The sequence below is a fragment of the Equus caballus genome, chromosome 7, assembly GCF_041296265.1.
Source record: "Equus caballus isolate H_3958 breed thoroughbred chromosome 7, TB-T2T, whole genome shotgun sequence".
Classification (NCBI taxonomy): Eukaryota; Metazoa; Chordata; class Mammalia; order Perissodactyla; family Equidae; genus Equus; species Equus caballus.
Window position 1 is genome coordinate 48,844,424 of NC_091690.1, and position 15,813 is coordinate 48,860,236.

General features: G+C 37.0%; 1 protein-coding gene across 3 annotated transcripts in view; it reads right to left on the reverse strand.

Annotated features, from left to right (window-relative positions):
* Nucleotides 1–321: 321 nt before the first annotated feature.
* LOC100065592 (zinc finger protein 709) overlaps nt 322–15,813 on the reverse strand; it is a 44,767-nt gene continuing 29,275 nt past the window's right edge. Inside the window, exons 2-4 of one of the 3 annotated variants that reach the window (XM_070274030.1) lie at nt 4,768–4,894; nt 4,502–4,562; nt 322–4,137 (exon numbers count right to left, since the gene is read on the reverse strand). In XM_070274030.1, the coding sequence (XP_070130131.1) occupies nt 2,373–4,137; nt 4,502–4,562; nt 4,768–4,894 (1,953 nt within the window). In that variant the 3' untranslated portion in view covers nt 322–2,372. Of the gene's footprint in view, nt 4,138–4,501; nt 4,590–4,767; nt 4,904–15,813 lie in introns of those variants that run through there. The other 2 variants (XM_023646479.2, XM_014741417.3) reach the window with 2 other exon arrangements.

Consider the following 15,813-nt stretch of genomic DNA (forward strand, 5'->3'; position numbering starts at 1 on the left):
AGAAGTCATTTTGAGCACCCTGTTATTTTTATCCCTCACAGTCCTTTATGGTCCGTGGTCATTCTTATCACAACTTACTGCACCCCATTCTGTGACTACAGCTGTAATTCTGAAGGTCACTGGCCAGACGGCACTGAAAACAACATGCTTGTTATGTTTTGGGTTCAGAATGAAGAAGTTAATTTCATGACAAAAAGTGTACCTACAAAAGAATAAAAAATAGTTTGCCTGAGGAAAGAAACCTGAATTACTATGCAAATGATAAAATGGACCATAATGTATAATAGTTAATTAAATAAAACTGCAAAGCATATCTGAAAATCCATAATTAAAATGAATTTTAATATATTCTGAAGAAATGAAAACCACAATAACATTTATTAACATATAAGGAATTAGAGAACAGCTGATAAAGTACATTAACGAAACAACTACAGAAGTGTTCATTTCTCAAGGAAATGCATGCAGTTTTCAGGACATACAAAGATTACTGAAAACACTGAGGGGCTATGGGCAAATACAAGTGACAAGAACACACACGGTTTCCTGACATGAGAAGGTGATGACTGTCCTCATGTGAAAAAACAGGGTCAAGGCAGCCACATCACAATGCAGCAGAGAAACAAACTCCCACATCCTTCTTTTTACTGCCCCAGTGCAGATGTCATGGTGAATCAGGAGGCATACTCACTAGCAATGTTAACAGCAAAAGCTGTTTCCTGTAGACATTACACCTTATAAAGATATAATCTAGAGAAGAGGGGAATCAGAGAATACTCACAACCACAAATGTCTGAACTAGTTTCCTGGTGGACACAAGAGGCCTTACAAAAATTCCTGACTGTGATTGATCTTTGAAGTGAAACTTGTGAAAACATCAGTGGAAAACACATGTGTAAGAGGATGGAGACCAAATGGTGGTGAATTCCAAGATACTCCTGATAAGGGCAAAGAATCCAGAATATGGGATGGAAGACAGTGTCCTTGAAGCTCCTGTGTGACTGTCTCTCTCCACGTAAGGTGGCTCCAAAATCTGCCTAATGCCTTGTTTGCTTCTGCCTTCCAAATCTCATGCAAGTGAGGCTACTGGCGAATTCCAACATGGAACCATAAAGGGGGTGGATTCTTAAAGTTCTAGTTTTTAATATAACCCTTATTGACATAACACAAAAGAGGGGTGGTATGTCCAGCTATGCATTTCGTTGCCCTAACACAGGCCTCCATTTTATTCAAAGTCTATTCAACCAAATACCATCAGAAGGAAGGACTCTGACTGAGCAAAGGCCCAAATGGGAAAATAAGAATTCAAAGGAGGGGCCAGCCCCATGGCCGAGTGGTTAAGTTTGCGTGCTCTGCTTTGGCAGCCCGGGGTTTCGCTGGTTCAGATCCTGGGCATGGACAGGGCACCGCTCACTGGGCCATGTTGAGGCAGCATCTCACATGCCACTAGAAGGACCCAGAGCTAAAAATACACAACTATGTACTGGAAGGCTTTGGGGAGAAAAAGGAAAACTAAAATCTTAAAACAAAAAGAATTCAAAGGAAAGTATACTCTTTGAAAACTGCCACACACAAAAATTTATTCCAACTAATCAACAGTATGGAAAATAAAAATAGGTTCCTATACCTAACATCCCAAAAAAGGACTGGTCTCTAAAAAAGGCACAATACATACAATGGATCAGGCATATGCAGGATCTGTAATACAAGGCCAGTAAAAGAATCCCGACAACACCAAACTGTCATTTTTCAATGGCCTCTGAACATAGAACAATTAAAACATTATACAAAAATTAAACAGAAAATATTACTAGGTGATCTAAGAAGAAAGCACCACCTATTAAGCCTTATGTAGTATTGACGAAGGATGACTTGCAGAATTATCTCACCTCAATATTCATTTCAGGAAGTTAATTAAGAGAAATCCACACTAGAATGTTGCACTTTAAGAAAAATGCTTGGTAAACAACGTATTTACAAACTTACAGGAACTCTTTCATATTCAAAGTTTTCTAGAACATTATATACAAGTTAATTTCCATGAAGCTTTCTCTTGTTACTTACATTTATATTTCTTTTTGGTGGGAGTGTAACATAGAAGCATGTAGGCCAATTGAGGTCTTTCCCACGCCGTGTACTTTCAAGAAATTTTTATCAAGTCAGTCCTTTCATGCCTTCAGAAAGAACTGGAAGACAAAAGTCTTTCTGACATTCTTTACATTGACATGGTTTTTCCTCTAGTGTGCATTCTTGAATAGCCCTGGAAGTTTTCATGATAAATAAAGGCATTTCCATTTTACTGGTATTCACAGCATGTCTCTCCAGTGTGACTTCTTTCATGTCATGGAAGTGAAGTGGGGACACTACATGCTTTATTGCCTTTTTTTACATTCATAGAGTTTCCCTCCAGTATGAGTTCTCTCATGCTTTCGAAGAGAACTAGTACAACTGAAGGCTTTACTGCATTCTTTACATTCATACGGTTTCTCTCCAGTGTGAGTTCTTTCATGTACTTGAACATTACTGGAAAATCTGAATGCTTTACCACATATCTTACATTCATAGGGTTTCTCTCCAGTATGAGTTCTTTCATGTATTTGAAGAGAATTAGAAGAAGTGAATGCTTTACGGCATTTTTTACATTCATAAGGTTTCTCTACAGTGTGAGTTCTTTCATGTACATGAACATTACTGGAAAAACTGAAGGCTTTACCACATATCTTACATTCATAGGGTTTCACTCCAGTGTGAGTTCTTTCATGTTTTCGAAGAGAACTGGTACAACTGAAGGCTTTACCACATTCTTTACATTCATAAGGTTTCTCTCCAGTGTGACTTCTTTCATGTATTTGAAGAGAACTGGAAGAAGTGAATGCTTTACTGCATTTTTTACATTCATAGGGTTTCTCTCCAGTGTGATTTCTTTCATGTACTCGAAGAGAACTGGAAGAAGTGAATGCTTTACTACATTTCTTACATTCATAAGGTTTCTCTCCAGTATGAGTTCTTTCATGGTTTTGAAGAGAACTGGAAGAAGTGAAGGCTTTACTGCATTTTTTGCATTCATAGGGTTTCTCTCCAGTGTGAGTTCTTTCATGTATTTGAAGAGAATTGGAAAACCTGAAGGCTTTTCCACACATTTTACATTCAAATGGTTTCTCTCCAGTATGAATTCTTTCATGTTTTTGAAGTAAGCTGGGAGAAATGAATGTTTTATTACACTTTTTACATTCAAAAGGTTTCTCTCCAGTGTGAGTTCTTTCATGCACATGAAAATTACTGGAAAAACTGAAGGCTTTACCACATATTTTACATTCATAAGGTTTCGCTCCAGTATGAGTTCTCTCATGTTTTCGAAGAGAACTGGTACAACTGAAGGCTTTACTGCATTCTTTACATTCATAGGGTTTCTCTCCAGTATGAGTTCTTTCATGTATTCGAAATATACTGGGAGAAATGAATGATTTCTCACATTCCTTACATTTATAAGGTCCATCTCCAGTGTGAGAGATCATGTGTGCTCGAAGGCTTGTGGGAGTTATAAAGGCTTTCCCACATTCCTTACATTTATAGGGCTTCTCTCCAGTATGAATTCTTTGATGTACTTGAACACTAAAGGAAAAACTGAAGGCTTTACCACATATTTTACATTCATAAGGTTTCTCTCCAGTATGAGTCCTTTCATGTACTCGAACATCACTGGGAAATCTGAAGGCTTTACCACATATTTTACATTCAAAGGGTTTCTTTCCAGTATGAATTCTTTTATATTTTTTAAGCAAACTGGGAGAAATGAATGCTTTACTGCAATTTTTAGATTCACAGAGTTTCTCCTGAGTGTGGTGAGTTCTTTCATGTATTTGAACAAAACTGGGAAAAGTGAAGGCTTTCTCACATTTCTTAGATTTATACGGCTTCTCTCCATGTTTTTGAGGATCATATGGTTTGTGTTCAGTATGACATCTAACATGTCTATTAAGGGATGAATGATGCATGAAGCCTTTTCCACATGAACTGCATTCACATGCTTTTCCTCCTGCAATTTTCTTGTCCAGATTGAGATTTGGAATAAGGCTGAAGTTTTCTCCACTTTGACTGCCCTCTTCACTTTCACAGAGCCTCATTACCATATTACTTCTGTAAAAAAGGAGAAGCACATTTTTAATGATTTCTTCATTAATGATCTGATATTTGTTATATCATGATTTATAGGAAAATGTCTTGTCTGAATGCTTGGAAATAGAATGTACTGAGAGCTCTGCAAGAGAACATCATCTTTGTTATTATCCAGTGATATTCATATATAGGTTTTATTAATACATTTCCAAGTGAAGTCTTGCAAAAACTTAACCTCTACATCACATTTCAGAAAATGTATTTGGTGCAAATTTTCAAAGAATAAGTAAATTTGAAGCAAGGATTATGTGTTTGCTCCTTTTCAAAACTCATATAATACCAGAAATCTCATGTGAGATAATATTCTATTGTAAGTATGACTCACCTTAATTTTCTCCCCCAGTTTTTGTACTGATCTTCAATATAACGACTTTCCCATGTTTTTCCTGAAATGCAGACCCAGAAAGGTGATTCTAAAGTAATAAAAATTACAGAGAAAATTTTATATTCTAATCCCACGATGAGCCATGACCATTTCTAGTTTATTTACCAACATCCCCCATTTCCACATTCTACATCTTGGAACAATTTGAATGGGCAAGAAACACTTGTTCCCTAATTGATGAACTGAAGGAATATCCTCATTCTTACCTACTGAGGCCAGGTTCCTGCAGGTTTCCCACATCACATCTCTGTAGAGTTTCTTCTGTGAAGGATCCAGTAAAGCCCACTCCTCTGGGGTGAAGTTCACAGTCACATCTTCAATAGCCACTGAGTCCTGAAACATCCCAAATATATGTAGAGTAGGAAGCATAAGACAGACAGCAGTGGGGACCTACACTCCATTTGTAGGAAGGTTACATATGACTGTGTCATCTTGAAACATTTATTGTATGTCACAATCATCAAAACACTCTTTTTATGTACACACATCCTCATTAATTTAACACCATCATGGACACATGGAAATTATTTACGAATTTTTACTGTGATTACATTATATTGTATTTCTCAAATGACAGGGTGCAGAGTATACTGGGAAATGACCAAAATGCTATACAAATGAAAGTAATATCCTTTTAAGGCTGATAATTCCTTGTGAGAATAAATAATTCTTCCATATTCTTCCTTATTACTCACCAGTCACAGCACTCCCTGAGGAAGAGGGTCAAATCTGTGTGAGGCTTCAATGGATAAAAAAATAGTGAAGAAGGGGGGCTTTCTTGTCTAGTCCCATCACCAAATAGAGCGTTGAGGCGGCCTATAGAAATCAAAACTTAACAAAGCCCAGCTGGCCACATTGTCCTAAAGTACTCCAGGCCATTAAAAGTAATCAGAGGCAGCAGGCTGAATGTAAGTATTCTTGGGGGGAAGCATTACTTTTAACTTGTGTAATATTGATCATAAACTCAGTTCTTCCTTGCTCTGTCTATATAATCTGATGGGGCTAAAATGTTATTTGGAACTTAGAGCTCAGACACAAGTAGACCATGAAATCCCTACATTCACATGCCTCAAAGCTACTTCCCACCAATTTTAGAACACATAGTGAGATAACAATATGCCATAAGAGCTCTTTCAGGTCAAACAGTAACAGGGTACCTTGAGGCCTGCTAGCCTTGGAGGGTAGGTTAAGAGCTACAGATTGCAAGGAGTTCAAAATAGTTTCATGGTAAATATGGCCATGATTATAAAATACGTGAAGGATTAACTCCAAAAGAAGATAAAATTTCCATTCTCCAACTTCAAGAGCAAGTGTTTCCTGACCACACACTCTAGATGATGCCTTGCTAACTTCTCATCCCGCTCTTAAGGAACTTAGAAGCTGTCAACCTTCATGTCACAAGAAGAATGTGAACAAATTTGAAATGAAAAAGTCTTCTCAGGTTTATGAGAGCCTTAAGGTCATAGGGCCAACCAATGTCTACATAATTAGGAATGAGAAAAAAAGATGGCATTTTGAAAGTATGCCCCAGATATTCTGCTGTTAACAATGCTTACACTAAACAGAAAATCTATTACACCAGTCTAATGCAAAGCCAAAACGAACAAAAAAAGAGGGAATGAAGTCTAGGACAATCCTCTTTAACAGAAAGTTTAAAATACACATAATAGGAATACCTGAAGAAAAAGAAAGACAGAAACAAAAGTAAGTGAAGTAATAATAACCAAAATATCACAAAACTAATGTTAGCTGGCAAACTTTACATCCAGGAAACTCAGAGAATGCTAAACTTGATAAACTACAAAAGTGCACACCCAAGGAAATCACATTCAAACTGCAGAAAAATCAAAAACACAGAATGCACTGAGAAATAGCAAAGAAGAAAGACACCTTAGGTATAAAAAACAAAGATAAATTAAGTTGGACTTCTTTTCAAACACCATGCAAGCAGGAAAAGAGTAGAGCGAAATATTTAAAATTCTGAAAATAGAAAAACCCTATCCTAGAATTCTCTGTCAAGCAAAATTATAATTCATAAATAAAGGAGAAATAAGGACTTTCTGAGACAAAAATTAAGAAAAATTTTCAGGAGTACACTTACTTTGAATGAAATGTTCAAAATTTATCAGAAAGAATGTAAATGAGAAAGCTAGAGGAACAGAAAACGAAAGAATGAAGGTAAAATGTCATATATATTCCCCAAATTTATATGACAGATGTCACTTTGCTTAAAATAATATTAGCAACAAGGTATTTGGGAAGGAGCAGCTTATGTACAAGTGAAATAAATGACACTAGTGTGACAAGGCACAGGTAAGTGGAAACTGTGTTAAGCGGTACTTGCACAGCATGAAGTAGTATAGTGTTATCTGGCAGAACAAGTCGGTTAGTTGTAAATGTATGTTGAAAACTGAAGGGGAACCACTAAAAGACGTTTTTTAAAAATCTGTAAATGATATGCTAAGAGAAGAGAAAAAAAGAACCAAAGTAAATGCTCAATATCAGCCAGAGGAGGTAAAAGGTGGAAGAAAAAGAGGGGAAAAAATAAGTAAAAATGGAAAACACTAAAAGCTTTGATAAATATTAATCCAACTGCATCAATCACAACTTTAATCATCAACTGTCTTGATACAATTGAAAGACACAGTAATATCAGGTTTCAAAAAACACAATTACATGTTCTCTACAAGAAACTCATTTTAATTCTAAAGACACAGATAGATGAAGGGTAAAGCCATGGAGAAAAATAGACCCTGCTAACACTAATCAGAAGACAGCTGAAATATTTATATTATAGACAATGCAGATTTTAATCCAAGGAAAATTCAGAGACAGAGAGGGGCATTAGATACTAATAAAGGGGTCCATTCACCAAGAAGGCACAGCAATCGTTCATGTGGACCTGCATAACAGCAGAGGGGCAAAATACATGAGGCAAGAACTGATAGAATGCAAGGAGAAACAGATGAATCCAGTACTACAGCTGAATTCAACACCCCTTTATCATGAAATATAAATTCCAGTAGGCAGGAAATGAGGAAGGAGAGGTGAACTGAACAGCATTTGTGAAACAACTGAATTTCATTACAATCTAGGGACTACTTCATGCAACAGTAGAAGAATATACATTATTCTCAGGTTCACATGGAACGTTAACCAACACAAACCACACTCTGGGACATAAAGCACAAATTAACAAATTTGACAAACAGACATCATACAAAATAAGCTCTCACACAACATAGCCATCAATCTAGAAGTCAATAACAGCAACGTAGAAGGAAAACACCAAAATGTCTGGGCATTCAACAACACACTTCTACATAATACATAGGATCAAAGAAGAAGTCTCAAGACAAATAAAATCTTATTTTGAAACAAATGAAATAAAAACACAACATGCCAAAGGTTCTTGGACGCAGCAAAAGCAGTGCCTAGAGGGAAATTTACATCTTCCAACAAATACACTTGGAAAAACCAAAGATCTGTAATCAATAATGTAAGTGTGTATCTTAGGAAACAATGGAAAGACAAGCAAATGAAACCAAAAGCAAGCACAATAAAGAAATAATAAAACAGAAATCAACTGTCACTATCAGAAATCAATGGAGAAAATTAAACCAAAAAACTGGTTGTTTCACAAGACTAATAAAATTGATAAGCCTCTAGTGAAGATAAAGACAGAAGACAGAAATTAGTAACATCAAGCTCAGGTACCAATCTTTAAACACATACATACATAAATACTAACATCAGAAATGAAAGAAGAAGGAAATGAAAATAAAAGAGGATTTGATAAAATCCAACATCCATTTATAAGAAACTAATAATAGAGGGGAACTTCTGCTTCTTGAGAAAGAACACCTTCACAAAATCTGTAGCTAAATTTCTAACATCTGTTCCACAGGACATGATTGTCTGTGTAACATCTGAAAAATTCACAACAGAAATCATTCCTGGAATTTCTAAGTGAGTAAAGCAAGGCTGAAGAATATGTGAGTCAATTCCTTTCCATATAGGCCCACTCAAATAGAGGCAACTGATCTTCAACATGGAAGGAAAGGCAATTCAAATGAAAAAGTCTTTTAAACAACAATTTAAAAAGTCTTTTAAACAGTGGTGGAAATAATGGATATCCACATGCAAACATACACACACACACAAATGAAGGTCCACACCAGTCTTAGATCTTTCCCAAAAATTAAGTCAAAACATATCACACACCTAAATGTAAAATGCCAAAGGAATAAACTTCAAAAAATAACATAGGAGAAAATCTAGATGATCTTGGGTTTGGAGATGTATGTATCTATGTATGTATGTGTGTGTGTATGTATGTATGTATTGTTGAGGTCAAAATAAATTTACAACACTGTAAAATGTCAGTTACATTATTATTTGTCAGTCACCGTATGTATGTGCCCCTTTATCCCTTATGCCTACCCCCCAACCTCGTTTCCCTCTGGTAACCACGAATCCGTTCTCTTTGTTCATGTATTTATCTTCCACATATGAGTGAAACCATACAGTTATGTGTCTTTGTCTGGCTTATCTTTATTAACAGAATACTTGCAAGATCCATTCATGTTTTTGCAACTGGGACAGTTTTGTCTTTTTTATGGCTAAGTAGTATTCCATGGTATAGATATACTACATCATCTTTATTCACTCCTCACTCAATGGGAATTTGGGTTGCATTCATGTCTTGGCTATTGTGAATAATGCTGCAATGAACATAGGAGTGCATAAGTTTCTTTGAATTGTTGATTTCAAGTTTGTCGGATGAAGGCCCAGTAGTGGAAGAACTGGATCATATGGTATTTTGATTTTTAATTTTTTGAGAAATCTCCATAATGTTTTCCATACTGGCTGCACCAGTTTGCATTCCCACCAGCAACGGATGACGGTTCTCTTTTCTCCATACCCTCTCCAACATTTGGTATTTTTTGTCTTAATGATTACAGCGATTCTAAAGAGCGTAAGGTGAGATCTCAATGTAGTTTTGATTTGCATTTCACTGATGATTGGTGCTGTTGAAAATCTTCTCATGCGCCTATTGACCATCTGTATATCTCCTTTGGAAAAATGACTGTTCATATCTTCTGCCCATTTTTTGATCGGCTTGTTTGCTTTTTGTTAAGTTGTGTGAGTTCTTTATATATGTTGGAGATTAACCCTTGCCAGATATAGGATTTGCAAATATCTTCTCCCAGTTGGTAGGGTGTCTTTTCGTTTTGTTCCTGGTTTCCTTTGCCTGGCAGAAACTCTTCAGTCTGACAGAGTCTCACTTCTTTATTTTTCTTTTGTTTCCCTTGCCCAAGTAGACAAGGTATTTGAAAATATCTTTCTAAGACCAATGTACTCCCTATATTTTCTTCTAGGACTTTTATGGTTTCACATCTTACCTTCAAGTCTTTAATCCATTTTGAGTTAATTTTTGTGTATGGGCAAAGATAACGGTCTACTTCCATTCTGTTGCATGCGGCTGTGCAGTTTTCCCAACACCATTTATTGAAGACACTTTCCTTTCTCTAATGTATGTTCTTAGCTCCTTTGTCAAAGATTGGCTGTCCATAGATGTGTGATTTTATTTCTGGGCTTTCAATTCTGTGCCAATGATCTCTGTGTCTATTTTTGTATCAGTACCATGCTGCTTTGATTACTACAGCTTTGCAATATATTTTGAAGTCATGGATTGTGATACCTCTAGCTTTTTTCTTTTTTTCTGAGGATTGCTTTAGCTTTTCGAGGTCTTTTGTTGCCCCACATGTATTTTAGGATTCTTTGTTGTATTTCCATGAAGAATGTCACTGGGATTCTGATTGGGATTGCATTGAATCTGTAGATTGCTTTAGGTAGTATTTTAACTATGTTTATTCATCCAATCCATGTGCACGGAATGTCCTCCCATTTCTTTATGTCATCATCAATGTCTTTCAATAGTGTCTTATAGTTTTCATTATATAGGTGTTTCACCTCCTTGGTTAAATTTATTCCTGGATATTTTATTCTTTTTGTTGCATTTGTAAATGGGATTGTTTTCTTGAGTTCTCTTCCTCTTAGTTCCTTATCAGAACATAGAAATGCAACTGATTTTTCTAAGTTGATTTTGTACCCTGCAACTTCACTGTAGTTGATTATTTCTAATACTTTTCTGATGGGTTCTTTAGGGTTTTCTAAATAGAAAATCATGTCATCTGAAAACAGCAGGAGTTTCACTTCTTTCTTACCAATTTGGATACCTTTTTTCTTTTTTTTTTTTGTTGCCTAATATTAGCTCTGGCCAAAGCCCCCAGTACTAAGGTGAATAAGAACAGCAAGAGTGGGCATCCTTGTCTTGTTCCTGTTCTCGGAGGGTGGCTTTCAGTTTTTCCCTGTTGAGATGGTGTTGGTTGTGGGCTTGTGACATATGGCCTTTGTTATACTAAGGTACTTTTCTTCTATACTCATTTTATTGAGATTTTTTTTTTTATCATAAATGGATGTTGGACCTTCTCAAACGCTTTCTCAGTATCCACTGAGATGATCACGTGGTTTTTATTTCTCATTTTGTTAATGCGGTGTATCACGGTGATTGATTTGCAGATGTTCAACACTCCCTGGGTCCCTGGTATAATCCTACTTGATCATGGTGTGTGATCTTTTTGATGTATTGCTACATTCAGTTTGCCAATATTTTGCTGAGAATTTCCACATCAGTGTTCATCAGTGATATTGGCCTGTAATTTTCCTTCTTTCTGTTATCCTTGTCTGGCTTTGACATCAGGGTGATGTTACCCTTGTAAAACGTGTAGGGAAGCGTTCTATCTTCTTCAATTTATTGTAATAGTTTGAGGACAGGTACTCAATTTTCTCTGAATGTTTGGTAGAATTCTCCAGAGAATCCATCTTATCCTGGGCTTTTATTTTTGGGGAGGGTTTGATTACTATTTTAATGTATTTACTTATGATTGTTCTATTCAGATTCTCTGTTTCTTTCAGTTCAGTTTTGAGAGGTTGTATGAGTCTAAGAATTCACCCATTTCTTCTAGATTTTCCAATTTGTTGGCATATAGTTTTTCATAGTATTCTCTTAAAATCCTTTGTATTTCTGGGGAATCTGTTGCAATTTCTCTTCTTTCTAGTTTTATTTATTTGAGCCTTCTCTCTTTTGTTGTCAGTGAGCCTGGCTAATGGTTTGTCAACTTTGTTTATCTTCTCAAAGAAGCAGCTCTTAGCGTCATTGATACTTTCTATTGTTTTTCTGGTTTCTATTTCATTTATTTCTGATCTAATTTTTTTTATTTGCCTCCTGCTGACCATAGGCTTTGTCTTTTTCTAATTCTGCTAGGTGTAGTTTAAGACTGCTTATCTGAGATTTTTCTTGTTAAGGTGGTCTGTATTGCTATGAATTTCCCTCTTAGGACTACTTTTGCTGCATCCCATATGAGGTGCTATAGTGTATTCTTTTAATTATCTCTAGATATTCTTTTATTTCTCCTTTAATTTCTTCAATGATCTATTGGTTGTTCAGTAGCATGTTGTTTACTCTCCACGTTTGTCACTTTCCCCCTTTGATCTTGTAGTTCATGTCTAGTTTCACAACATTACGGTCAGAAAAGATTGTTGATATTATTTAAATCTTCCTAAATTTATTAAGGCTTGCCTTGTTTCCCAACATATGGTCTATCTATGAGAATTTTCCAGGAGCACTTGAAAAGAATGTGTATTCTGCTGATTTTGCATGGAGTTTTCCTTATGTATCTATTAAGTCCATCTGGTCTAGTTTTTCATTTAGTTCCACTATTTCCTTGTTGACTTTCTGTCTGCCTCATGTATCCATTGATGAAAGCAGGGTGTTAAGGCCCCCTACTATTATTGTCGTTGTTAATGTCTACTTTTAGGTCAATTAAGAGTTGTTTTAGGTATTTTGGTGCTCCTACGTTAGGTGGATATTTATTTATAAGTGTTATATCCTCTTTGTGGAGTGTCCCTCATCATTATATACCCCCCTTCTTTGTCTCTCATTGTCTTCCTTATCTTGAAGTCTACTTTGTCTGATATAAGCATGGCAACACCTGCTTTCTTCTCTTTGCCATTAGCTTGGACACCTTCACTTTTAGCCTGTGTTTGTCTTTAAAGCTGAGATAATGCTTCCTGGAGGCAGTATATTGTTGAATATTGTTTTTTAATCCATACCACTACTCTGCATATTTTGATTGGGGAATTCAACCCATTTATATCTGGAGTGATTATTGATATATGAGAGCTTAATACTACCATTTTATCACATGTTTTCCAGTTGTTCTGTATTTCCCTTGTTTCTTGTCTTGTGTATTTTGGACTGCCAATGCAGTTTGGTGGCTCTCTATGATAGTTTTCTCATTATTTATCATTTGTGTCTCTGTTCTGATTTTTTGTTTAGTTGTTTCTGTGAGGTATGTATAAAAGATCTCATAAGTGAGATGGTCCATTTTCTGATAGCCTCTTATTCCCTTACTCTAAGCAGGTTCCATCCTCTACTTCTTCCCCTTCTAAGTTGTTGTTGTGACAACTTATTCCATTTTGTATTGTGAGTGGTGTGGTTAAATGATTATATATCTTCCTTCCCTTCATCTTTAATGTTATAATTAAGTTTGCTAATCTGTTTTGATTGAGAGTTGCAATTTTCTGATCTTGTCTACTTGTTTATCTCCCTTCTCAAGGCTTTGTAACCCCTCTCTTCATTTTTTTTTTTTTCCCCAAGTATGTGGGCCTTCATGATCATGTAAGGTTACTGCTGAGAAATCTGCTGAAAGTCTCACAGGGGTCCTTTATAGGTTATTTTCTTCTGCCTTGCTGTCCTTAATATTTTCTTTGCTTGGGGCTGGCCCCGTGGCTGAGTGGTTAAGTTCACACGCTCTGCTGCAGGCAGCCCAGTGTTTCAGTGGTTTGAATCCTGGGCGCGGACATCGCACTGCTCATCAAACCACGCTGAGGCAGTGTCCCACATGCCACAACTAGAAGGACCCACAACGAAGAATATACAACTATGTACTGGGGGGGCTTTGGGGAGAAAAAGGAAAAAAATAAAATCTTTAATACTTTGTCATTGACTTTTCCTGGTTTTACTAATATATGCCTGGAGAAAGTCTTTTTACATTGATGTAATTAGGAGTTCTATTGGCTTCATTTACATGTAATTCCAGCTCCTTATCCAGGTTTGGGGAGTTCTCTGCTATTATTTCTTTGAACAAGCTCTCTGCTCCTCTCTCCCTCTGGAATACCAGTAATCCTTATGTTGCATTTCCTAATTAAGTTGGATTTTTCTTGAGAATTTCTTTATTTTTTAGTCTTAGTTCTCTGTCCTCCTCAATCTGAAACATTTCTATATTCCTGTCCTCTACATTGCTAATCATATCCTCCTTAATATAAGCTCTGTTACTAAAGAACTCCAGATTTTTCTTTATCTCATCCATTGTGTTTTTCATCTCTAACATTTCTGATTGGTTTTCTTTAGTGTTTCCATCTGTTTTATGAAGAATTCCCTCTGCTCATTAATTTCATTCCTGATTTTATTGAACTGTATTTCTGAGTTATCCTGTAACTCGTTGACTTTTTTTATGATAGCTATTTGGAATTCTCTGTCATTTAGGTTGTAGATTTCTGTGCCTTCAGGATTGACTTCTGGGTGTTTGTCCTTTTCCTTCTGGTCTGGACTAATGCTATATTTCATCATAGTTCTTGTCTGAGTGGATTTTTGCCGTCGCATAGTGATTGTATCTGGTCATATATTCCAGCTGCCACCACTGGGGGGGTGGGGCAGGAGCTGTGAATTCTGAGCCCACAATGATCCCTGTCAGCATCCACAAAAGAGAGTGCAAAGGAGGAAGCCCTCACAAGATCCAGAAAGTTCACTCCCAAAAGTAGTCCAAGAAAGCAAAGGCTTTTCCTGCACAGGCAGTATTGCACTAACAAACAACAAAGGTTGAGATGACAAAGGCCCCCAATGGACTTGGACCCCTCATGACCAGAGAGGTCACAAAGCCAAGATCTAAAGACATAGAACAAAAGAAAAGAAAAAACTTTTATCTTATATTCACATTAACAACCTGAGCTATGCTTTGGATCTCTTGGAGGCAGACTAATACCTAGGGGGGAGGTGCCGCAGGGGTGGGGATTGTATATGCTTTACAGAGTACCGCATCACTGCATGGACATTTGCTTGAGGTCAGTAGGGGATCTTTCATCATCTACCCCATTCCCATGACCAACTTACCTATCACAGAAGTGTTCTTGAAGTGATGAGTGCCCTAATGGCTCTGAACTGCTCAACCCATGCCCACCAATATTTCAGCCTTTTTGGCTTAATGTCCCCTAGCAAGAGCTTCCACCTTATGTGCATATTTCATAGGTGGGTGCTACAGCAAAGTTTACTGTGGGCCTGCCCAGACAAGAGGCTTCTGAAGATGCCTGCTTCTTTCTCTAGGTTCTCCCTTTTTATGACAAATGACTCCAAAAGAGAAAAGGAAAAGTAGCGACCATCTCTGGGAGGAGAGAGATCAATAAACTAATGAATACTCAGTACACATAGCTAAAAGCCACCCAATTTGAAAAATGCAGCCTAAGGGGCTACAAGTGAGAATGGAATTAGCATTTCCCATTGTTTCAGAATTTAGACACAGTCTGTCAAAAGTATATTTATGCTACAGCCAGAATCAAATAGTGAAAATTTCAAGGATCCCTGAAATCAAGGCCTTCACAATGAAGGCCCAGCCAAGGCTTTCTTCTGATGGCCAATGTAACTCCCCTAAGGCTCACAGCAGTTTGGTAGGACTCTTAGCCACAGATGGGAGTGTAACCCATGTTTCTGTCCAACTATCTCTGACTACAGAATGGGGTGCAACCATATTTTTGTCCGACCGTATTTTAGGAGCACCCCCCCCACCCCACCCCACCCCCCCCCCGTAACCTGACGCTTATCAAGTCAAGCCCTCAGGGCACAGAACAAGGTTAGTAAGATTCTGCTGTTCTCTGTGAACATTTACAGCTTCTGGAAACTTTTAGATAAAAGGAGGAGCCTTTGACTCTAAAGATTTCTTTGTTTCTTGGTTCAAAAGTTCAAAAGGAGCCCAAAGTGGCCACTGTTATTTTAAATTATCCCAGGTTATCTTGCCAGCTGTTTACAGTTATCCCCATTTTAAGGGGATCTCCCAAGGTGGCTGCAACGAACAAGGTAATTTCTAAAGAGTTTGTTATGATCACCAGGAATCTCAGTCCCAAAACAGGCAATT